Here is a 24,867-nt window from a genome sequence, read left to right on the forward strand (position 1 = left end):
AATTCCTTTTCAAAACATCATGTATGTCAACAGCATGCCAGAAAAGCAGAGAAAACATCAAACTTCCATATAGAAGCCAAGCCTTACCCAGATCCAGTTCACCCAAAGTCCACATGTCATGTAGAGGCACTGTGGGAAGGTTATACTAGGAGCCGCTGTCCTCCGTGTTGTGGACGACCTGGATATGGTAGAAACAGTGGGATTTTTGAATTCCAATTTTCCACTTCATTCCACAAAAAAACTATTAGAACTAATAAATAAATTCAGTAAAGTTGCAAAATCAATACACAGAAATCAGTTGCATTTCTCAGCACTAATAATGAACCATCAGAAAGAGAAAGAAAGCAACCCTATTTACAACTGCATCAAAAAGAACAAAATACCTGGGAATAAAGTCAACCAAGGAGGTGAAAGACCTGCACACTGAAAACTTGAAGACATTGATGAAGACACTGAAAAACACACCAATCAATGGAAAGATATCCTGTTCTCACGGAATGGAACAATTAATAGTGTTAAAACATCCATGCTACCCAAAGCAGGGGACACAGTGAATGCAATCCCTCCCAAAATTCCATGGTATTTTCCCCCAAAACAGAGCAAATCCTCCTAATATCTGTGGGGAACCACAAAGGACCCCAAATAGCCAAAGAAACCCTGAAAAAAGAGAACGGGCTGGAGGCAACTCCCTCCCTGACGTCACACTCTGCTGAGAAGCTACAGTCACCAAAACAGTGTGGAACTGGCTCAAAACGGGCACAGGGACCAGAGGAACAGGACAGAGAGACCAGAATTCAACCCACACGGACGGGCTCGGTGAATTTAGGACACAGGGACCAAGGACACACCAAGGAGCACGACACTCCCCACGATAAATGGTGCTGGGAAAACCGGACGCCCCATAACTCACGCTGGCTACCCTGCACACAAACCTGACCAAACGCCCAGCTTCCCACGCCAAGCCCTCCCTCGCTCACACGAAGACGGACCCCCTCAACGGTCAGTCGCCCACAGGAAGCTTCTCCCCACTTTTCCTCACCGTCTCTTCACCTTTTCCTCAGGCATCACCTGGGTCCTCAGGAAACCTAGTTCCCTAGTCAGCGTGGACGCAGCCCCACTTTGTCCTGAAGCCGAAACCCCAGCGAGTCCTAAGGAGACGGGAGACCGAGCTCCTCTCAGCAGAGACGCGGAGCCGGGCGTCCTACCCGAAGGCCCCCGCCCCCGCGCCTGACGAGGCTCAACTCCTCTCAGCTGCCCTCACAATCCAGTTCGCAGGGAACGAGCATGCACTGTGGGGCAGAGAGGCGAACTCGGCGCCACCCTGTGGTCAGTGCAGGAAGTGCAGGCCGCGCCTCCCTCACAGGTCCCTGGAGGCAGCGAGCCCTACTGACAGGACTGCTGCATCCATGAAACTGGAAATTCAAACTAAAATGGAGTCTCTATCCCAAAAGTTTTCGAAAAGTAGTTAAGGAACAAGTAATTGGAAACCATTTGGAATGAAGTGAATGTAGATGCAAACTTTACAACTTATACCAAATTCACTCAAAGTTATTCAGAGGCAAATTTTATTTTAGTTTCTAATTCATTTTTGGCTGCGTTGGGTCTTCGTTGCTGCATATGGGCTTTCTCTAGTTGCGTCGAGCGGGGCTACTCTTCGTTGTGGTGCACGGGCTCCTCACTGCCGTGGCTTCTCATGTTGCGGAGCACGGGCTCTAGGCGCGCAGGCTTCAGTAGCTGTGCCGCGCAGGTTTGGTTGCTCTGTGGCATGTGGGATCTTCCCGGACCAGGGCTCGGGCCCGTGTCCCCTGCATTGTCCCCACAGACAAATTTTAAATACAAAACTATTCAAGGGGCTTCCCTGGTGGCGCAGTGGTTGAGAATCTGCCTGCTAATGCAGGGGACACGGGTTCGAGCCCTGGTCCGGGAAGATCCCACATGCTGTGGAGCAACTAAGCCCGTGCACCACAACTACTGAGCCTGCGCTCTAGAACCCGCGAGCCACAACTGCTGAAGCCCACGCGCTTAGAGCCTGTGCTCTGCAACAAGAGAAGCCACCGCAATGAGAAGCCCCCACTCGCCGCAACTAGAGAAAGCCTCCGTGCAGCAATGCAGACCCAACACAGCCAAAAATTAATTAATTAATTAATTAATTAATTAATTAAGGAAAAAAAAAGGCAGCACCTGGGGGCTGGCAGACTGATGCACCAAGTCTTACATCACGTCTACTTAGTATCCTGCATGTCAGGGCCATGCTGGACCTGGGGCTGCCCAGACAGAGTGGGGCCTGCATCACCCTTCCCAGGAGGGAGGGTGGAGGGAAACCCTGCATGACCTCTGAGGCCCTAAGAACCCTTGACTAAGGCTGAGCTCAATTGGAAACACTGGGTGACCAGAGCAGACATTTCATTCATCTATCAATGAGAATCCAGCACTGGAGGAGCAGAAAACAATGGCCTCGCTCAACCTTGACGCTAATCCTGACATGGACCCTAACCCTAAACTCTGATCCTGACCCTAAGCCCCGACCTAACCTTAGCCTAACCCGTACCCTAAACCTGTACCTTACCCTAACCCATGCTCTACCCGTAGCCTACCTGTACCCCAATTCTAACCCATACCCTAACACCCACTCTAACACAGAACCCTAACACCCTGAGACCACAACCATAAACCTTAACCAATAAGCAAAACCATAACCATAACCAAACCATAAAGTAGATTCATTAACCATACCCATAAATAACTCATTAACCATAAAACTTAAACCATAACAGCAACCATAAACCATACACAGCCCCAACCCTCACACCAGCCCCAGCCCTGATGCTAACCCTCCAAACCACTTACACCAAGCCAAGTCTAGTCAGATTATACAGATACATCTTGGAAAAGAAAACTGGGGAATTCTCTGGTGGCCCAGTGGTTAGGACTCTGTGCTTTCACTGCCAAGGGCTCGGGTTCGATCCCTGACTGGGGAACTAAGATCCCACAAGCCATGGGATGGGGCCAAAATAAATAAATAATTAAAATGAAATAAAACCACTATTTTAAAAAAGATTTTAAAAAGAAAGGAAAAAAACAAGAAAACTACCCCAGTATAACTTATAAACATGAATGTAAAAATCTATCACAAAATACTAGCAACATGAAACCAACAGAACTTTAAATGGATAATGCCATAAGCAAGTATCTCTACACCAGAAATTTCAGGTTGCTCAACATATCAAAAGTAAGCAATGTATTCAACCACAATAATGGTGTGAAGGAAAAACACATAATCCTATCCATTAATGCAAAACATCTACAATGAAAATCCAGTGTTATTTCATGAAAAACACTCAAGAAAGCAGGAATGAAAGGAAATTTGTTCAATATGGAAAAGAGTAGTACCAAAAGCCACAGCAAACATCATGCTCAACGTTAAAGACTGAAAGATTTACTCCTGAAATCAGGAACAAGGCCAGGAAGCTGGCCTTCATCACCATGACTCAATAGTGTACTGCAAGTTCTACCCAGAATCTTGAGGAAAGAAAGAAAAGGCATCCATGGGTGAATGGAAAAATTAAAACCCTGTCTCTTCACAGAACATAGGTCACATCATCTTATATATAAAACTACCTATAATCAGCAAAGAAATTATTTGAGCTAATCAACTAATTAATCCAAGTTACAGAACAAAATATCAATTCATGAAAATCTATCTTATATGCATACGCTGGCAAAAAATAATCTGAAAAAGAATTTATGAGAACAATTCCATTTTTAATAATGTCAACATCAATATTGAGGAGTATATTTAATCAAGGTACGAGACTTGTTTTTATGTATGTAAAGTTGTATGTTTGAAATTACTGGAGAGTCAATTCCTTTTCAAAACATCATGTATGTCAACAGCATGCCAGAAAAGCAGAGAAAACATCAAACTTCCATATAGAAGCCAAGCCTTACCCAGATCCAGTTCACCCAAAGTCCACATGTCATGTAGAGGCACTGTGGGAAGGTTATACTAGGAGCCGCTGTCCTCCGTGTTGTGGACGACCTGGATATGGTAGAAACAGTGGGATTTTTGAATTCCAATTTTCCACTTCATTCCACAAAAAAACTATTAGAACTAATAAATAAATTCAGTAAAGTTGCAAAATCAATACACAGAAATCAGTTGCATTTCTCAGCACTAATAATGAACCATCAGAAAGAGAAAGAAAGCAACCCTATTTACAACTGCATCAAAAAGAACAAACTACCTGGGAATAAAGTCAACCAAGGAGGTGAAAGACCTGCACACTGAAAACTTGAAGACATTGATGAAGACACTGAAAAACACACCAATCAATGGAAAGATATCCTGTTCTCACGGAATGGAACAATTAATAGTGTTAAAACATCCATGCTACCCAAAGCAGGGGACACAGTGAATGCAATCCCTCCCAAAATTCCATGGTATTTTCCCCCAAAACAGAGCAAATCCTCCTAATATCTGTGGGGAACCACAAAGGACCCCAAATAGCCAAAGAAACCCTGAAAAAAGAGAACGGGCTGGAGGCAACTCCCTCCCTGACGTCACACTCTGCTGAGAAGCTACAGTCACCAAAACAGTGTGGAACTGGCTCAAAACGGGCACAGGGACCAGAGGAACAGGACAGAGAGACCAGAATTCAACCCACACGGACGGGCTCGGTGAATTTAGGACACAGGGACCAAGGACACACCAAGGAGCACGACACTCCCCACGATAAATGGTGCTGGGAAAACCGGACGCCCCATAACTCACGCTGGCTACCCTGCACACAAACCTGACCAAACACCCAGCTTCCCACGCCAAGCCCTCCCTCGCTCACACGAAGACGGACCCCCTCAACGGTCAGTCGCCCACAGGAAGCTTCTCCCCACTTTTCCTCACCGTCTCTTCACCTTTTCCTCAGGCATCACCTGGGTCCTCAGGAAACCTAGTTCCCTAGTCAGCGTGGACGCAGCCCCACTTTGTCCTGAAGCCGAAACCCCAGCGAGTCCTAAGGAGACGGGAGACCGAGCTCCTCTCAGCAGAGACGCGGAGCCGGGCGTCCTACCCGAAGGCCCCCGCCCCCGCGCCTGACGAGGCTCAACTCCTCTCAGCTGCCCTCACAATCCAGTTCGCAGGGAACGAGCATGCACTGTGGGGCAGAGAGGCGAACTCGGCGCCACCCTGTGGTCAGTGCAGGAAGGGCAGGCCGCGCCTCCCTCACAGGTCCCTGGAGGCAGCGAGCCCTACTGACAGGACTGCTGCATCCATGAAACTGGAAATTCAAACTAAAATGGAGTCTCTATCCCAAAAGTTTTCGAAAAGTAGTTAAGGAACAAGTAATTGGAAACCATTTGGAATGAAGTGAATGTAGATGCAAACTTTACAACTTATACCAAATTCACTCAAAGTTATTCAGAGGCACATTTTATTTTAGTTTCTAATTCATTTTTGGCTGCGTTGGGTCTTCGTTGCTGCATATGGGCTTTCTCTAGTTGCGTCGAGCGGGGCTACTCTTCGTTGTGGTGCACGGGCTCCTCACTGCCGTGGCTTCTCATGTTGCGGAGCACGGGCTCTAGGCGCGCAGGCTTCAGTAGCTGTGCCGCGCAGGTTTGGTTGCTCTGTGGCATGTGGGATCTTCCCGGACCAGGGCTCGGGCCCGTGTCCCCTGCATTGTCCCCACAGACAAATTTTAAATACAAAACTATTCAAGGGGCTTCCCTGGTGGCGCAGTGGTTGAGAATCTGCCTGCTAATGCAGGGGACACGGGTTCGAGCCCTGGTCCGGGAAGATCCCACATGCTGTGGAGCAACTAAGCCCGTGCACCACAACTACTGAGCCTGCGCTCTAGAACCCGCGAGCCACAACTGCTGAAGCCCACGCGCTTAGAGCCTGTACTCTGCAACAAGAGAAGCCACCGCAATGAGAAGCCCCCACTCGCCGCAACTAGAGAAAGCCTCCGTGCAGCAATGCAGACCCAACACAGCCAAAAATTAATTAATTAATTAATTAATTAATTAATTAAGGAAAAAAAAAAGGCAGCACCTGGGGGCTGGCAGACTGATGCACCAAGTCTTACGTCACGTCTACTTAGTATCCTGCATGTCAGGGCCATGCTGGACCTGGGGCTGCCCAGACAGAGTGGGGCCTGCATCACCCTTCCCAGGAGGGAGGGTGGAGGGAAACCCTGCATGACCTCTGAGGCCCTAAGAACCCTTGACTAAGGCTGAGCTCAATTGGAAACACTGGGTGACCAGAGCAGACATTTCATTCATCTATCAATGAGAATCCAGCACTGGAGGAGCAGAAAACAATGGCCTCGCTCAACCTTGACGCTAATCCTGACATGGACCCTAACCCTAAACTCTGATCCTGACCCTAAGCCCTGACCTAACCTTAGCCTAACCCGTACCCTAAACCTGTACCTTACCCTAACCCATGCTCTACCCGTAGCCTACCTGTACCCCAATTCTAACCCATACCCTAACACCCACTCTAACACAGAACCCTAACACCCTGAGACCACAACCATAAACCTTAACCAATAAGCAAAACCATAACCATAACCAAACCATAAAGTAGATTCATTAACCATACCCATAAATAACTCATTAACCATAAAACTTAAACCATAACAGCAACCATAAACCATACACAGCCCCAACCCTCACACCAGCCCCAGCCCTGATGCTAACCCTCCAAACCACTTACACCAAGCCAAGTCTAGTCAGATTATACAGATACATCTTGGAAAAGAAAACTGGGGAATTCTCTGGTGGCCCAGTGGTTAGGACTCTGTGCTTTCACTGCCAAGGGCTCGGGTTCGATCCCTGACTGGGGAACTAAGATCCCACAAGCCATGGGATGGGGCCAAAATAAATAAATAATTAAAATGAAATAAAACCACTATTTTAAAAAAGATTTTAAAAAGAAAGGAAAAAAACAAGAAAACTACCCCAGTATAACTTATAAATATGAATGTAAAAATCTATCACAAAATACTAGCAACATGAAACCAACAGAACTTTAAATGGATAATGCCATAAGCAAGTATCTCTACACCAGAAATTTCAGGTTGCTCAACATATCAAAAGTAAGCAATGTATTCAACCACAATAATGGTGTGAAGGAAAAACACATAATCCTATCCATTAATGCAAAACATCTACAATGAAAATCCAGTGTTATTTCATGAAAAACACTCAAGAAAGCAGGAATGAAAGGAAATTTGTTCAATATGGAAAAGAGTAGTACCAAAAGCCACAGCAAACATCATGCTCAACGTTAAAGACTGAAAGATTTACTCCTGAAATCAGGAACAAGGCCAGGAAGCTGGCCTTCATCACCATGACTCAATAGTGTACTGCAAGTTCTACCCAGAATCTTGAGGAAAGAAAGAAAAGGCATCCATGGGTGAATGGAAAAATTAAAACCCTGTCTCTTCACAGAACATAGGTCACATCATCTTATATATAAAACTACCTATAATCAGCAAAGAAATTATTTGAGCTAATCAACTAATTAATCCAAGTTACAGAACAAAATATCAATTCATGAAAATCTATCTTATATGCATACGCTGGCAAAAAATAATCTGAAAAAGAATTTATGAGAACAATTCCATTTTTAATAATGTCAACATCAATATTGAGGAGTATATTTAATCAAGGTACGAGACTTGTTTTTATGTATGTAAAGTTGTATGTTTGAAATTACTGGAGAGTCAATTCCTTTTCAAAACATCATGTATGTCAACAGCATGCCAGAAAAGCAGAGAAAACATCAAACTTCCATATAGAAGCCAAGCCTTACCCAGATCCAGTTCACCCAAAGTCCACATGTCATGTAGAGGCACTGTGGGAAGGTTATACTAGGAGCCGCTGTCCTCCGTGTTGTGGACGACCTGGATATGGTAGAAACAGTGGGATTTTTGAATTCCAATTTTCCACTTCATTCCACAAAAAAACTATTAGAACTAATAAATAAATTCAGTAAAGTTGCAAAATCAATACACAGAAATCAGTTGCATTTCTCAGCACTAATAATGAACCATCAGAAAGAGAAAGAAAGCAACCCTATTTACAACTGCATCAAAAAGAACAAAATACCTGGGAATAAAGTCAACCAAGGAGGTGAAAGACCTGCACACTGAAAACTTGAAGACATTGATGAAGACACTGAAAAACACACCAATCAATGGAAAGATATCCTGTTCTCACGGAATGGAACAATTAATAGTGTTAAAACATCCATGCTACCCAAAGCAGTGGACACACTGAATGCAATCCCTCCCAAAATTCCATGGTATTTTCCCCCAAAACAGAGCAAATCCTCCTAATATCTGTGGGGAACCACAAAGGACCCCAAATAGCCAAAGAAACCCTGAAAAAAGAGAACGGGCTGGAGGCAACTCCCTCCCTGACGTCACACTCTGCTGAGAAGCTACAGTCACCAAAACAGTGTGGAACTGGCTCAAAACGGGCACAGGGACCAGAGGAACAGGACAGAGAGACCAGAATTCAACCCACACGGACGGGCTCGGTGAATTTAGGACACAGGGACCAAGGACACACCAAGGAGCACGACACTCCCCACGATAAATGGTGCTGGGAAAACCGGACGCCCCATAACTCACGCTGGCTACCCTGCACACAAACCTGACCAAACACCCAGCTTCCCACGCCAAGCCCTCCCTCGCTCACACGAAGACGGACCCCCTCAACGGTCAGTCGCCCACAGGAAGCTTCTCCCCACTTTTCCTCACCGTCTCTTCACCTTTTCCTCAGGCATCACCTGGGTCCTCAGGAAACCTAGTTCCCTAGTCAGCGTGGACGCAGCCCCACTTTGTCCTGAAGCCGAAACCCCAGCGAGTCCTAAGGAGACGGGAGACCGAGCTCCTCTCAGCAGAGACGCGGAGCCGGGCGTCCTACCCGAAGGCCCCCGCCCCCGCGCCTGACCAGGCTCAACTCCTCTCAGCTGCCCTCACAATCCAGTTCGCAGGGAACGAGCATGCGCTGTGGGGCAGAGAGGCGAACTCGGCGCCACCCTGTGGTCAGTGCAGGAAGTGCAGGCCGCGCCTCCCTCACAGGTCCCTGGAGGCAGCGAGCCCTACTGACAGGACTGCTGCATCCATGAAACTGGAAATTCAAACTAAAATGGAGTCTCTATCCCAAAAGTTTTCGAAAAGTAGTTAAGGAACAAGTAATTGGAAACCATTTGGAATGAAGTGAATGTAGATGCAAACTTTACAACTTATACCAAATTCACTCAAAGTTATTCAGAGGCACATTTTATTTTAGTTTCTAATTCATTTTTGGCTGCGTTGGGTCTTCGTTGCTGCATATGGGCTTTCTCTAGTTGCGTCGAGCGGGGCTACTCTTCGTTGTGGTGCACGGGCTCCTCATTGCCGTGGCTTCTCATGTTGCGGAGCACGGGCTCTAGGCGCGCAGGCTTCAGTAGCTGTGCCGCGCAGGTTTGGTTGCTCTGTGGCATGTGGGATCTTCCCGGACCAGGGCTCGGGCCCGTGTCCCCTGCATTGTCCCCACAGACAAATTTTAAATACAAAACTATTCAAGGGGCTTCCCTGGTGGCGCAGTGGTTGAGAATCTGCCTGCTAATGCAGGGGACACGGGTTCGAGCCCTGGTCCGGGAAGATCCCACATGCTGTGGAGCAACTAAGCCCGTGCACCACAACTACTGAGCCTGCGCTCTAGAACCCGCGAGCCACAACTGCTGAAGCCCACGCGCTTAGAGCCTGTACTCTGCAACAAGAGAAGCCACCGCAATGAGAAGCCCCCACTCGCCGCAACTAGAGAAAGCCTCCGTGCAGCAATGCAGACCCAACACAGCCAAAAATTAATTAATTAATTAATTAATTAATTAATTAAGGAAAAAAAAAGGCAGCACCTGGGGGCTGGCAGACTGATGCACCAAGTCTTACGTCACGTCTACTTAGTATCCTGCATGTCAGGGCCATGCTGGACCTGGGGCTGCCCAGACAGAGTGGGGCCTGCATCACCCTTCCCAGGAGGGAGGGTGGAGGGAAACCCTGCATGACCTCTGAGGCCCTAAGAACACTTGACTAAGGCTGAGCTCAATTGGAAACACTGGGTGACCAGAGCAGACATTTCATTCATCTATCAATGAGAATCCAGCACTGGAGGAGCAGAAAACAATGGCCTCGCTCAACCTTGACGCTAATCCTGACATGGACCCTAACCCTAAACTCTGATCCTGACCCTAAGCCCTGACCTAACCTTAGCCTAACCCGTACCCTAAACCTGTACCTTACCCTAACCCATGCTCTACCCGTAGCCTACCTGTACCCCAATTCTAACCCATACCCTAACACCCACTCTAACACAGAACCCTAACACCCTGAGACCAAAACCATAAACCTTAACCAATAAGCAAAACCATAACCATAACCAAACCATAAAGTAGATTCATTAACCATACCCATAAATAACTCATTAACCATAAAACTTAAACCATAACAGCAACCATAAACCATACACAGCCCCAACCCTCACACCAGCCCCAGCCCTGATGCTAACCCTCCAAACCACTTACACCAAGCCAAGTCTAGTCAGATTATACAGATACATCTTGGAAAAGAAAACTGGGGAATTCTCTGGTGGCCCAGTGGTTAGGACTCTGTGCTTTCACTGCCAAGGGCTCGGGTTCGATCCCTGACTGGGGAACTAAGATCCCACAAGCCATGGGATGGGGCCAAAATAAATAAATAATTAAAATGAAATAAAACCACTATTTTAAAAAAGATTTTAAAAAGAAAGGAAAAAAACAAGAAAACTACCCCAGTATAACTTATAAATATGAATGTAAAAATCTATCACAAAATACTAGCAACATGAAACCAACAGAACTTTAAATGGATAATGCCATAAGCAAGTATCTCTACACCAGAAATTTCAGGTTGCTCAACATATCAAAAGTAAGCAATGTATTCAACCACAATAATGGTGTGAAGGAAAAACACATAATCCTATCCATTAATGCAAAACATCTACAATGAAAATCCAGTGTTATTTCATGAAAAACACTCAAGAAAGCAGGAATGAAAGGAAATTTGTTCAATATGGAAAAGAGTAGTACCAAAAGCCACAGCAAACATCATGCTCAACGTTAAAGACTGAAAGATTTACTCCTGAAATCAGGAACAAGGCCAGGAAGCTGGCCTTCATCACCATGACTCAATAGTGTACTGCAAGTTCTACCCAGAATCTTGAGGAAAGAAAGAAAAGGCATCCATGGGTGAATGGAAAAATTAAAACCCTGTCTCTTCACAGAACATAGGTCACATCATCTTATATATAAAACTACCTATAATCAGCAAAGAAATTATTTGAGCTAATCAACTAATTAATCCAAGTTACAGAACAAAATATCAATTCATGAAAATCTATCTTATATGCATACGCTGGCAAAAAATCATCTGAAAAAGAATTTATGAGAACAATTCCATTTTTAATAATGTCAACATCAATATTGAGGAGTATATTTAATCAAGGTACGAGACTTGTTTTTATGTATGTAAAGTTGTATGTTTGAAATTACTGGAGAGTCAATTCCTTTTCAAAACATCATGTATGTCAACAGCATGCCAGAAAAGCAGAGAAAACATCAAACTTCCATATAGAAGCCAAGCCTTACCCAGATCCAGTTCACCCAAAGTCCACATGTCATGTAGAGGCACTGTGGGAAGGTTATACTAGGAGCCGCTGTCCTCCGTGTTGTGGACGACCTGGATATGGTAGAAACAGTGGGATTTTTGAATTCCAATTTTCCACTTCATTCCACAAAAAAACTATTAGAACTAATAAATAAATTCAGTAAAGTTGCAAAATCAATACACAGAAATCAGTTGCATTTCTCAGCACTAATAATGAACCATCAGAAAGAGAAAGAAAGCAACCCTATTTACAACTGCATCAAAAAGAACAAAATACCTGGGAATAAAGTCAACCAAGGAGGTGAAAGACCTGCACACTGAAAACTTGAAGACATTGATGAAGACACTGAAAAACACACCAATCAATGGAAAGATATCCTGTTCTCACGGAATGGAACAATTAATAGTGTTAAAACATCCATGCTACCCAAAGCAGGGGACACAGTGAATGCAATCCCTCCCAAAATTAGATGGTATTTTCCCCCAAAACAGAGCAAATCCTCCTAATATCTGTGGGGAACCACAAAGGACCCCAAATAGCCAAAGAAACCCTGAAAAAAGAGAACGGGCTGGAGGCAACTCCCTCCCTGACGTCACACTCTGCTGAGAAGCTACAGTCACCAAAACAGTGTGGAACTGGCTCAAAACGGGCACAGGGACCAGAGGAACAGGACAGAGAGACCAGAATTCAACCCACACGGACGGGCTCGGTGAATTTAGGACACAGGGACCAAGGACACACCAAGGAGCACGACACTCCCCACGATAAATGGTGCTGGGAAAACCGGACGCCCCATAACTCACGCTGGCTACCCTGCACACAAACCTGACCAAACACCCAGCTTCCCACGCCAAGCCCTCCCTCGCTCACACGAAGACGGACCCCCTCAACGGTCAGTCGCCCACAGGAAGCTTCTCCCCACTTTTCCTCACCGTCTCTTCACCTTTTCCTCAGGCATCACCTGGGTCCTCAGGAAACCTAGTTCCCTAGTCAGCGTGGACGCAGCCCCACTTTGTCCTGAAGCCGAAACCCCAGCGAGTCCTAAGGAGACGGGAGACCGAGCTCCTCTCAGCAGAGACGCGGAGCCGGGCGTCCTACCCGAAGGCCCCCGCCCCCGCGCCTGACGAGGCTCAACTCCTCTCAGCTGCCCTCACAATCCAGTTCGCAGGGAACGAGCATGCGCTGTGGGGCAGAGAGGCGAACTCGGCGCCACCCTGTGGTCAGTGCAGGAAGTGCAGGCCGCGCCTCCCTCACAGGTCCCTGGAGGCAGCGAGCCCTACTGACAGGACTGCTGCATCCATGAAACTGGAAATTCAAACTAAAATGGAGTCTCTATCCCAAAAGTTTTCGAAAAGTAGTTAAGGAACAAGTAATTGGAAACCATTTGGAATGAAGTGAATGTAGATGCAAACTTTACAACTTATACCAAATTCACTCAAAGTTATTCAGAGGCACATTTTATTTTAGTTTCTAATTCATTTTTGGCTGCGTTGGGTCTTCGTTGCTGCATATGGGCTTTCTCTAGTTGCGTCGAGCGGGGCTACTCTTCGTTGTGGTGCACGGGCTCCTCATTGCCGTGGCTTCTCATGTTGCGGAGCACGGGCTCTAGGCGCGCAGGCTTCAGTAGCTGTGCCGCGCAGGTTTGGTTGCTCTGTGGCATTTGGGATCTTCCCGGACCAGGGCTCGGGCCCGTGTCCCCTGCATTGTCCCCACAGACAAATTTTAAATACAAAACTATTCAAGGGGCTTCCCTGGTGGCGCAGTGGTTGAGAATCTGCCTGCTAATGCAGGGGACACGGGTTCGAGCCCTGGTCCGGGAAGATCCCACATGCTGTGGAGCAACTAAGCCCGTGCACCACAACTACTGAGCCTGCGCTCTAGAACCCGCGAGCCACAACTGCTGAAGCCCACGCGCTTAGAGCCTGTACTCTGCAACAAGAGAAGCCACCGCAATGAGAAGCCCCCACTCGCCGCAACTAGAGAAAGCCTCCGTGCAGCAATGCAGACCCAACACAGCCAAAAATTAATTAATTAATTAATTAATTAATTAAGAAAAAAAAAAAGGCAGCGCCTGGGGGCTGGCAGACTGATGCACCAAGTCTTACATCACGTCTACTTAGTATCCTGCATGTCAGGGCCATGCTGGACCTGGGGCTGCCCAGACAGAGTGGGGCCTGCATCACCCTTCCCAGGAGGGAGGGTGGAGGGAAACCCTGCATGACCTCTGAGGCCCTAAGAACCCTTGACTAAGGCTGAGCTCAATTGGAAACACTGGGTGACCAGAGCAGACATTTCATTCATCTATCAATGAGAATCCAGCACTGGAGGAGCAGAAAACAATGGCCTCGCTCAACCTTGACGCTAATCCTGACATGGACCCTAACCCTAAACTCTGATCCTGACCCTAAGCCCCGACCTAACCTTAGCCTAACCCGTACCCTAAACCTGTACCTTACCCTAACCCATGCTCTACCCGTAGCCTACCTGTACCCCAATTCTAACCCATACCCTAACACCCACTCTAACACAGAACCCTAACACCCTGAGACCAAAACCATAAACCTTAACCAATAAGCAAAACCATAACCATAACCAAACCATAAAGTAGATTCATTAACCATACCCATAAATAACTCATTAACCATAAAACTTAAACCATAACAGCAACCATAAACCATACACAGCCCCAACCCTCACACCAGCCCCAGCCCTGATGCTAACCCTCCAAACCACTTACACCAAGCCAAGTCTAGTCAGATTATACAGATACATCTTGGAAAAGAAAACTGGGGAATTCTCTGGTGGCCCAGTGGTTAGGACTCTGTGCTTTCACTGCCAAGGGCTCGGGTTCGATCCCTGACTGGGGAACTAAGATCCCACAAGCCATGGGATGGGGCCAAAATAAATAAATAATTAAAATGAAATAAAACCACTATTTTAAAAAAGATTTTAAAAAGAAAGGAAAAAAACAAGAAAACTACCCCAGTATAACTTATAAACATGAATGTAAAAATCTATCACAAAATACTAGCAACATGAAACCAACAGAACTTTAAATGGATAATGCCATAAGCAAGTATCTCTACACCAGAAATTTCAGGTTGCTCAACATATCAAAAGTAAGCAATGTATTCAACCACAATAATGGTGTGAAGGAAAAACACATAATCCTATCCATTAATGCAAAACATCTACAATGAAAATCCAGTGTTATTTCATGAAAAACACTCAAGAAAGCAGGAATGAAAGGAAATTTGTTCAATATGGAAAAGAGTAGTACCAAAAGCCACAGCAAACATCATGCTCAACGTTAAAGACTGAAAGATTTACTCCTGAAATCAGGAACAAGGCCAGGAAGCTGGCCTTCATCACCATGACTCAATAGTGTACTGCAAGTTCTACCCAGAATCTTGAGGAAAGAAAGAAAAGGCATCCATGGGTGAATGGAAAAATTAAAACCCTGTCTCTTCACAGAACATAGGTCACATCATCTTATATATAAAACTACCTATAATCAGCAAAGAAATTATTTGAGCTAATCAACTAATTAATCCAAGTTACAGAATAAAATATCAATTCATGAAAATCTATCTTATATGCATACGCTGGCAAAAAATAATCTGAAAAAGAATTTATGAGAACAATTCCATTTTTAATAATGTCAACATCAATATTGAGGAGTATATTTAATCAAGGTACGAGACTTGTTTTTATGTATGTAAAGTTGTATGTTTGAAATTACTGGAGAGTCAATTCCTTTTCAAAACATCATGTATGTCAACAGCATGCCAGAAAAGCAGAGAAAACATCAAACTTCCATATAGAAGCCAAGCCTTACCCAGATCCAGTTCACCCAAAGTCCACATGTCATGTAGAGGCACTGTGGGAAGGTTATACTAGGAGCCGCTGTCCTCCGTGTTGTGGACGACCTGGATATGGTAGAAACAGTGGGATTTTTGAATTCCAATTTTCCACTTCATTCCACAAAAAAACTATTAGAACTAATAAATAAATTCAGTAAAGTTGCAAAATCAATACACAGAAATCAGTTGCATTTCTCAGCACTAATAATGAACCATCAGAAAGAGAAAGAAAGCAACCCTATTTACAACTGCATCAAAAAGAACAAAATACCTGGGAATAAAGTCAACCAAGGAGGTGAAAGACCTGCACACTGAAAACTTGAAGACATTGATGAAGACACTGAAAAACACACCAATCAATGGAAAGATATCCTGTTCTCACGGAATGGAACAATTAATAGTGTTAAAACATCCATGCTACCCAAAGCAGGGGACACAGTGAATGCAATCCCTCCCAAAATTCCATGGTATTTTCCCCCAAAACAGAGCAAATCCTCCTAATATCTGTGGGGAACCACAAAGGACCCCAAATAGCCAAAGAAACCCTGAAAAAAGAGAACGGGCTGGAGGCAACTCCCTCCCTGACGTCACACTCTGCTGAGAAGCTACAGTCACCAAAACAGTGTGGAACTGGCTCAAAACGGGCACAGGGACCAGAGGAACAGGACAGAGAGACCAGAATTCAACCCACACGGACGGGCTCGGTGAATTTAGGACACAGGGACCAAGGACACACCAAGGAGCACGACACTCCCCACGATAAATGGTGCTGGGAAAACCGGACGCCCCATAACTCACGCTGGCTACCCTGCACACAAACCTGACCAAACACCCAGCTTCCCACGCCAAGCCCTCCCTCGCTCACACGAAGACGGACCCCCTCAACGGTCAGTCGCCCACAGGAAGCTTCTCCCCACTTTTCCTCACCGTCTCTTCACCTTTTCCTCAGGCATCACCTGGGTCCTCAGGAAACCTAGTTCCCTAGTCAGCGTGGACGCAGCCCCACTTTGTCCTGAAGCCGAAACCCCAGCGAGTCCTAAGGAGACGGGAGACCGAGCTCCTCTCAGCAGAGACGCGGAGCCGGGCGTCCTACCCGAAGGCCCCCGCCCCCGCGCCTGACCAGGCTCAACTCCTCTCAGCTGCCCTCACAATCCAGTTCGCAGGGAACGAGCATGCGCTGTGGGGCAGAGAGGCGAACTCGGCGCCACCCTGTGGTCAGTGCAGGAAGTGCAGGCCGCGCCTCCCTCACAGGTCCCTGGAGGCAGCGAGCCCTACTGACAGGACTGCTGCATCCATGAAACTGGAAATTCAAACTAAAATGGAGTCTCTATCCCAAAAGTTTTCGAAAAGTAGTTAAGGAACAAGTAATTGGAAACCATTTGGAATGAAGTGAATGTAGATGCAAACTTTACAACTTATACCAAATTCACTCAAAGTTATTCAGAGGCACATTTTATTTTAGTTTCTAATTCATTTTTGGCTGCGTTGGGTCTTCGTTGCTGCATATGGGCTTTCTCTAGTTGCGTCGAGCGGGGCTACTCTTCGTTGTGGTGCACGGGCTCCTCATTGCCGTGGCTTCTCATGTTGCGGAGCACGGGCTCTAGGCGCGCAGGCTTCAGTAGCTGTGCCGCGCAGGTTTGGTTGCTCTGTGGCATGTGGGATCTTCCCGGACCAGGGCTCGGGCCCGTGTCCCCTGCATTGTCCCCACAGACAAATTTTAAATACAAAACTATTCAAGGGGCTTCCCTGGTGGCGCAGTGGTTGAGAATCTGCCTGCTAATGCAGGGGACACGGGTTCGAGCCCTGGTCCGGGAAGATCCCACATGCTGTGGAGCAACTAAGCCCGTGCACCACAACTACTGAGCCTGCGCTCTAGAACCCGCGAGCCACAACTGCTGAAGCCCACGCGCTTAGAGCCTGTACTCTGCAACAAGAGAAGCCACCGCAATGAGAAGCCCCCACTCGCCGCTACTAGAGAAAGCCTCCGTGCAGCAATGCAGACCCAACACAGCCAAAAATTAATTAATTAATTAATTAATTAATTAATTAAGGAAAAAAAAAAGGCAGCACCTGGGGGCTGGCAGACTGATGCACCAAGTCTTACGTCACGTCTACTTAGTATCCTGCATGTCAGGGCCATGCTGGACCTGGGGCTGCCCAGACAGAGTGGGGCCTGCATCACCCTTCCCAGGAGGGAGGGTGGAGGGAAACCCTGCATGACCTCTGAGGCCCTAAGAACCCTTGACTAAGGCTGAGCTCAATTGGAAACACTGGGTGACCAGAGCAGACATTTCATTCATCTATCAATGAGAATCCAGCACTGGAGGAGCAGAAAACAATGGCCTCGCTCAACCTTGACGCTAATCCTGACATGGACCCTAACCCTAAACTCTGATCCTGACCCTAAGCCCCGACCTAACCTTAGCCTAACCCGTACCCTAAACCTGTACCTTACCCTAACCCATGCTCTACCCGTAGCCTACCTGTACCCCAATTCTAACCCATACCCTAACACCCACTCTAACACAGAACCCTAACACCCTGAGACCACAACCATAAACCTTAACCAATAAGCAAAACCATAACCATAACCAAACCATAAAGTAGATTCATTAACCATACCCATAAATAACTCATTAACCATAAAACTTAAACCATAACAGCAACCATAAACCATACACAGCCCCAACCCTCACACCAGCCCCAGCCCTGATGCTAACCCTCCAAACCACTTACACCAAGCCAAGTCTAGTCAGATTATACAGATACATCTTGGAAAAGAAAACTGGGGAATTCTCTGGTGGCCCAGTGGTTAGGACTCTGTGCTTTCACTGCCAAGGGCTCGGGTTCGATCCCTGACTGGGGAACTAAGATCCCACAAGCCATGGGATGGGGCCAAAATAAATAAATAATTAAAATGAAATAAAACCACTATTTTAAAAAAGATTTTAAAAAGAAAGGAAAAAAACAAGAAAACTACCCCAGTATAACTTATAAACATGAATGTAAAAATCTATCACAAAATACTAGCAACATGAAACCAACAGAACTTTAAATGGATAATGCCATAAGCAAGTATCTCTACACCAGAAATTTCAGGTTGCTCAACATATCAAAAGTAAGCAATGTATTCAACCACAATAATGGTGTGAAGGAAAAACACATAATCCTATCCATTAATGCAAAACATCTACAATGAAAATCCAGTGTTATTTCATGAAAAACACTCAAGAAAGCAGGAATGAAAGGAAATTTGTTCAATATGGAAAAGAGTAGTACCAAAAGCCACAGCAAACATCATGCTCAACGTTAAAGACTGAAAGATTTACTCCTGAAATCAGGAACAAGGCCAGGAAGCTGGCCTTCATCACCATGACTCAATAGTGTACTGCAAGTTCTACCCAGAATCTTGAGGAAAGAAAGAAAAGGCATCCATGGGTGAATGGAAAAATTAAAACCCTGTCTCTTCACAGAACATAGGTCACATCATCTTATATATAAAACTACCTATAATCAGCAAAGAAATTATTTGAGCTAATCAACTAATTAATCCAAGTTACAGAATAAAATATCAATTCATGAAAATCTATCTTATATGCATACGCTGGCAAAAAATAATCTGAAAAAGAATTTATGAGAACAATTCCATTTTTAATAATGTCAACATCAATATTGAGGAGTATATTTAATCAAGGTACGAGACTTGTTTTTATGTATGTAAAGTTGTATGTTTGAAATTACTGGAGAGTCAATTCCTTTTCAAAACATCATGTATGTCAACAGCATGCCAGAAAAGCAGAGAAAACATCAAACTTCCATATAGAAGCCAAGCCTTACCCAGATCCAGTTCACCCAAAGTCCACATGTCATGTAGAGGCACTGTGGGAAGGTTATACTAGGAGCCGCTGTCCTCCGTGTTGTGGACGACCTGGATATGGTAGAAACAGTGGGATTTTTGAATTCCAATTTTCCACTTCATTCCACAAAAAAACTATTAGAACTAATAAATAAATTCAGTAAAGTTGCAAAATCAATACACAGAAATCAGTTGCATTTCTCAGCACTAATAATGAACCATCAGAAAGAGAAAGAAAGCAACCCTATTTACAACTGCATCAAAAAGAACAAAATACCTGGGAATAAAGTCAACCAAGGAGGTGAAAGACCTGCACACTGAAAACTTGAAGACATTGATGAAGACACTGAAAAACACACCAATCAATGGAAAGATATCCTGTTCTCACGGAATGGAACAATTAATAGTGTTAAAACATCCATGCTACCCAAAGCAGGGGACACAGTGAATGCAATCCCTCCCAAAATTCCATGGTATTTTCCCCCAAAACAGAGCAAATCCTCCTAATATCTGTGGGGAACCACAAAGGACCCCAAATAGCCAAAGAAACCCTGAAAAAAGAGAACGGGCTGGAGGCAACTCCCTCCCTGACGTCACACTCTGCTGAGAAGCTACAGTCACCAAAACAGTGTGGAACTGGCTCAAAACGGGCACAGGGACCAGAGGAACAGGACAGAGAGACCAGAATTCAACCCACACGGACGGGCTCGGTGAATTTAGGACACAGGGACCAAGGACACACCAAGGAGCACGACACTCCCCACGATAAATGGTGCTGGGAAAACCGGACGCCCCATAACTCACGCTGGCTACCCTGCACACAAACCTGACCAAACACCCAGCTTCCCACGCCAAGCCCTCCCTCGCTCACACGAAGACGGACCCCCTCAACGGTCAGTCGCCCACAGGAAGCTTCTCCCCACTTTTCCTCACCGTCTCTTCACCTTTTCCTCAGGCATCACCTGGGTCCTCAGGAAACCTAGTTCCCTAGTCAGCGTGGACGCAGCCCCACTTTGTCCTGAAGCCGAAACCCCAGCGAGTCCTAAGGAGACGGGAGACCGAGCTCCTCTCAGCAGAGACGCGGAGCCGGGCGTCCTACCCGAAGGCCCCCGCCCCCGCGCCTGACCAGGCTCAACTCCTCTCAGCTGCCCTCACAATCCAGTTCGCAGGGAACGAGCATGCGCTGTGGGGCAGAGAGGCGAACTCGGCGCCACCCTGTGGTCAGTGCAGGAAGTGCAGGCCGCGCCTCCCTCACAGGTCCCTGGAGGCAGCGAGCCCTACTGACAGGACTGCTGCATCCATGAAACTGGAAATTCAAACTAAAATGGAGTCTCTATCCCAAAAGTTTTCGAAAAGTAGTTAAGGAACAAGTAATTGGAAACCATTTGGAATGAAGTGAATGTAGATGCAAACTTTACAACTTATACCAAATTCACTCAAAGTTATTCAGAGGCACATTTTATTTTAGTTTCTAATTCATTTTTGGCTGCGTTGGGTCTTCGTTGCTGCATATGGGCTTTCTCTAGTTGCGTCGAGCGGGGCTACTCTTCGTTGTGGTGCACGGGCTCCTCATTGCCGTGGCTTCTCATGTTGCGGAGCACGGGCTCTAGGCGCGCAGGCTTCAGTAGCTGTGCCGCGCAGGTTTGGTTGCTCTGTGGCATGTGGGATCTTCCCGGACCAGGGCTCGGGCCCGTGTCCCCTGCATTGTCCCCACAGACAAATTTTAAATACAAAACTATTCAAGGGGCTTCCCTGGTGGCGCAGTGGTTGAGAATCTGCCTGCTAATGCAGGGGACACGGGTTCGAGCCCTGGTCCGGGAAGATCCCACATGCTGTGGAGCAACTAAGCCCGTGCACCACAACTACTGAGCCTGCGCTCTAGAACCCGCGAGCCACAACTGCTGAAGCCCACGCGCTTAGAGCCTGTACTCTGCAACAAGAGAAGCCACCGCAATGAGAAGCCCCCACTCGCCGCTACTAGAGAAAGCCTCCGTGCAGCAATGCAGACCCAACACAGCCAAAAATTAATTAATTAATTAATTAATTAATTAATTAATTAAGGAAAAAAAAAAGGCAGCACCTGGGGGCTGGCAGACTGATGCACCAAGTCTTACGTCACGTCTACTTAGTATCCTGCATGTCAGGGCCATGCTGGACCTGGGGCTGCCCAGACAGAGTGGGGCCTGCATCACCCTTCCCAGGAGGGAGGGTGGAGGGAAACCCTGCATGACCTCTGAGGCCCTAAGAACCCTTGACTAAGGCTGAGCTCAATTGGAAACACTGGGTGACCAGAGCAGACATTTCATTCATCTATCAATGAGAATCCAGCACTGGAGGAGCAGAAAACAATGGCCTCGCTCAACCTTGACGCTAATCCTGACATGGACCCTAACCCTAAACTCTGATCCTGACCCTAAGCCCCGACCTAACCTTAGCCTAACCCGTACCCTAAACCTGTACCTTACCCTAACCCATGCTCTACCCGTAGCCTACCTGTACCCCAATTCTAACCCATACCCTAACACCCACTCTAACACAGAACCCTAACACCCTGAGACCACAACCATAAACCTTAACCAATAAGCAAAACCATAACCATAACCAAACCATAAAGTAGATTCATTAACCATACCCATAAATAACTCATTAACCATAAAACTTAAACCATAACAGCAACCATAAACCATACACAGCCCCAACCCTCACACCAGCCCCAGCCCTGATGCTAACCCTCCAAACCACTTACACCAAGCCAAGTCTAGTCAGATTATACAGATACATCTTGGAAAAGAAAACTGGGGAATTCTCTGGTGGCCCAGTGGTTAGGACTCTGTGCTTTCACTGCCAAGGGCTCGGGTTCGATCCCTGACTGGGGAACTAAGATCCCACAAGCCATGGGATGGGGCCAAAATAAATAAATAATTAAAATGAAATAAAACCACTATTTTAAAAAAGATTTTAGAGCTGCCGCGCGGGGAGGAGGCCGAGGCCGCAGCTTGAGGGAGGCCCCGGCCCCTCTGCGCCTGTGTCTGGCAGAGCCGGTGTGAGACCAAGAGACAATCCTTCCCAGCCGCCGGGATAATCAAGAGTTTTGGCCGGAACTTTGAACACACACCGAGATAGTGAAGAGCCAGACGAAAAGCACAGACTATGGCGCTGAAACGGATTAATAAGGAACTTAGTGATTTGGCCCGTGACCCTCCAGCACAATGTTCTGCAGGTCCAGTTGGGGATGATATGTTTCATTGGCAAGCCACAATTATGGGACCTAATGACAGCCCATATCAAGGCGGTGTATTCTTTTTGACAATTCATTTTCCTACAGACTACCCCTTCAAACCACCTAAGGTTGCATTTACAACAAGAATTTATCATCCAAATATTAACAGTAATGGCAGCATTTGTCTCGATATTCTAAGATCACAGTGGTCTCCTGCTTTAACTATTTCTAAAGTTCTTTTATCCATTTGTTCACTGCTATGTGATCCAAACCCAGATGACCCCCTAGTGCCAGAGATTGCACGGATCTATAAAACAGACAGAGATAAGTACAACAGAATATCTCGGGAATGGACTCAGAAGTATGCCATGTGATGCTACCTTAAAGTCAGAATAACCTGCATTATAGCTGGAATAAACTTTAAATTACTGTTCCTTTTTTGATTTTCTTATCCGGCTGCTCCCCTATCAGACCTCATCTTTTTTAATTTTATTTTTTGTTTACCTCCCTCCATTCATTCACATGCTCATCTGAGAAGACTTAAGCTCTTCCAGCTTTGGACAATAACTGCTTTTAGAAACTGTAAAGTAGTTACAAGAGAACAGTTGCCCAAGATTCAGAATTTTTTAAAAAATGGAGCATGTGTATTATGTGGCCAATGTCTTCACTCTAACTTGGTTATGAGACTAAAACCATTCCTCACTGCTCTAACATGCTGAAGAATCATCAGAGGGGGAGGGAGATGGATGCTGAGTTGTCACATCAAAGGAAGCAGCATTATTCTAGCAGCATCCATTCTTGTTTAAGCCTTCCACTGTTAGAGATTTGAGGTTACATGATATACTTTATGCTCATAACTGATGTGGCTGGAGAATTGGTATTGAATTTATAGCATCAGCAGAACAGAAAATGTGATGTATTTTATGCATGTCAATAAAGGAATGACCTGTTCTTGTTCTACAGAGAATGGAAATTGGAAGTCAAACACCCTTTGTATTCCAAAATAGGGTCTCAAACATTTTGTAATTTTCATTTAAATTGTTAGGAGGCTTGGAGCTATTAGTTAATCTATCTTCCAATACACTGTTTAATATAGCACTGAATAAATGATGCAAGTTGTCAATGGATGAGTGATCAACTAATAGCTCTGCTAGTAATTGATTTATTTTTCTTCAATAAAGTTGCATAAACCAAAAAAAAAAAAAAAAAAGATTTTAAAAAGAAAGGAAAAAAACAAGAAAACTACCCCAGTATAACTTATAAACATGAATGTAAAAATCTATCACAAAATACTAGCAACATGAAACCAACAGAACTTTAAATGGATAATGCCATAAGCAAGTATCTCTACACCAGAAATTTCAGGTTGCTCAACATATCAAAAGTAAGCAATGTATTCAACCACAATAATGGTGTGAAGGAAAAACACATAATCCTATCCATTAATGCAAAACATCTACAATGAAAATCCAGTGTTATTTCATGAAAAACACTCAAGAAAGCAGGAATGAAAGGAAATTTGTTCAATATGGAAAAGAGTAGTACCAAAAGCCACAGCAAACATCATGCTCAACGTTAAAGACTGAAAGATTTACTCCTGAAATCAGGAACAAGGCCAGGAAGCTGGCCTTCATCACCATGACTCAATAGTGTACTGCAAGTTCTACCCAGAATCTTGAGGAAAGAAAGAAAAGGCATCCATGGGTGAATGGAAAAATTAAAACCCTGTCTCTTCACAGAACATAGGTCACATCATCTTATATATAAAACTACCTATAATCAGCAAAGAAATTATTTGAGCTAATCAACTAATTAATCCAAGTTACAGAACAAAATATCAATTCATGAAAATCTATCTTATATGCATACGCTGGCAAAAAATAATCTGAAAAAGAATTTATGAGAACAATTCCATTTTTAATAATGTCAACATCAATATTGAGGAGTATATTTAATCAAGGTACGAGACTTGTTTTTATGTATGTAAAGTTGTATGTTTGAAATTACTGGAGAGTCAATTCCTTTTCAAAACATCATGTATGTCAACAGCATGCCAGAAAAGCAGAGAAAACATCAAACTTCCATATAGAAGCCAAGCCTTACCCAGATCCAGTTCACCCAAAGTCCACATGTCATGTAGAGGCACTGTGGGAAGGTTATACTAGGAGCCGCTGTCCTCCGTGTTGTGGACGACCTGGATATGGTAGAAACAGTGGGATTTTTGAATTCCAATTTTC

General features: G+C 45.4%; 1 protein-coding gene across 1 annotated transcript; it reads left to right on the plus strand.

The window, feature by feature from the left end:
* Positions 1-22,378: 22,378 nt before the first annotated feature.
* LOC103018721 (ubiquitin-conjugating enzyme E2 D3) lies at positions 22,379-23,063 on the plus strand. Its single transcript, XM_057539644.1, has one exon. It carries the CDS (start codon positions 22,561-22,563, stop codon positions 23,002-23,004), a length of 444 nt encoding a protein of 147 aa, XP_057395627.1. The 5' UTR covers positions 22,379-22,560; the 3' UTR covers positions 23,005-23,063.
* The last annotated feature ends 1,804 nt before the right edge of the window (positions 23,064-24,867 follow it).

This window comes from Balaenoptera acutorostrata, unplaced genomic scaffold, assembly GCF_949987535.1.
Source record: "Balaenoptera acutorostrata unplaced genomic scaffold, mBalAcu1.1 scaffold_674, whole genome shotgun sequence".
NCBI classification, from domain to species: domain Eukaryota; kingdom Metazoa; phylum Chordata; class Mammalia; order Artiodactyla; family Balaenopteridae; genus Balaenoptera; species Balaenoptera acutorostrata.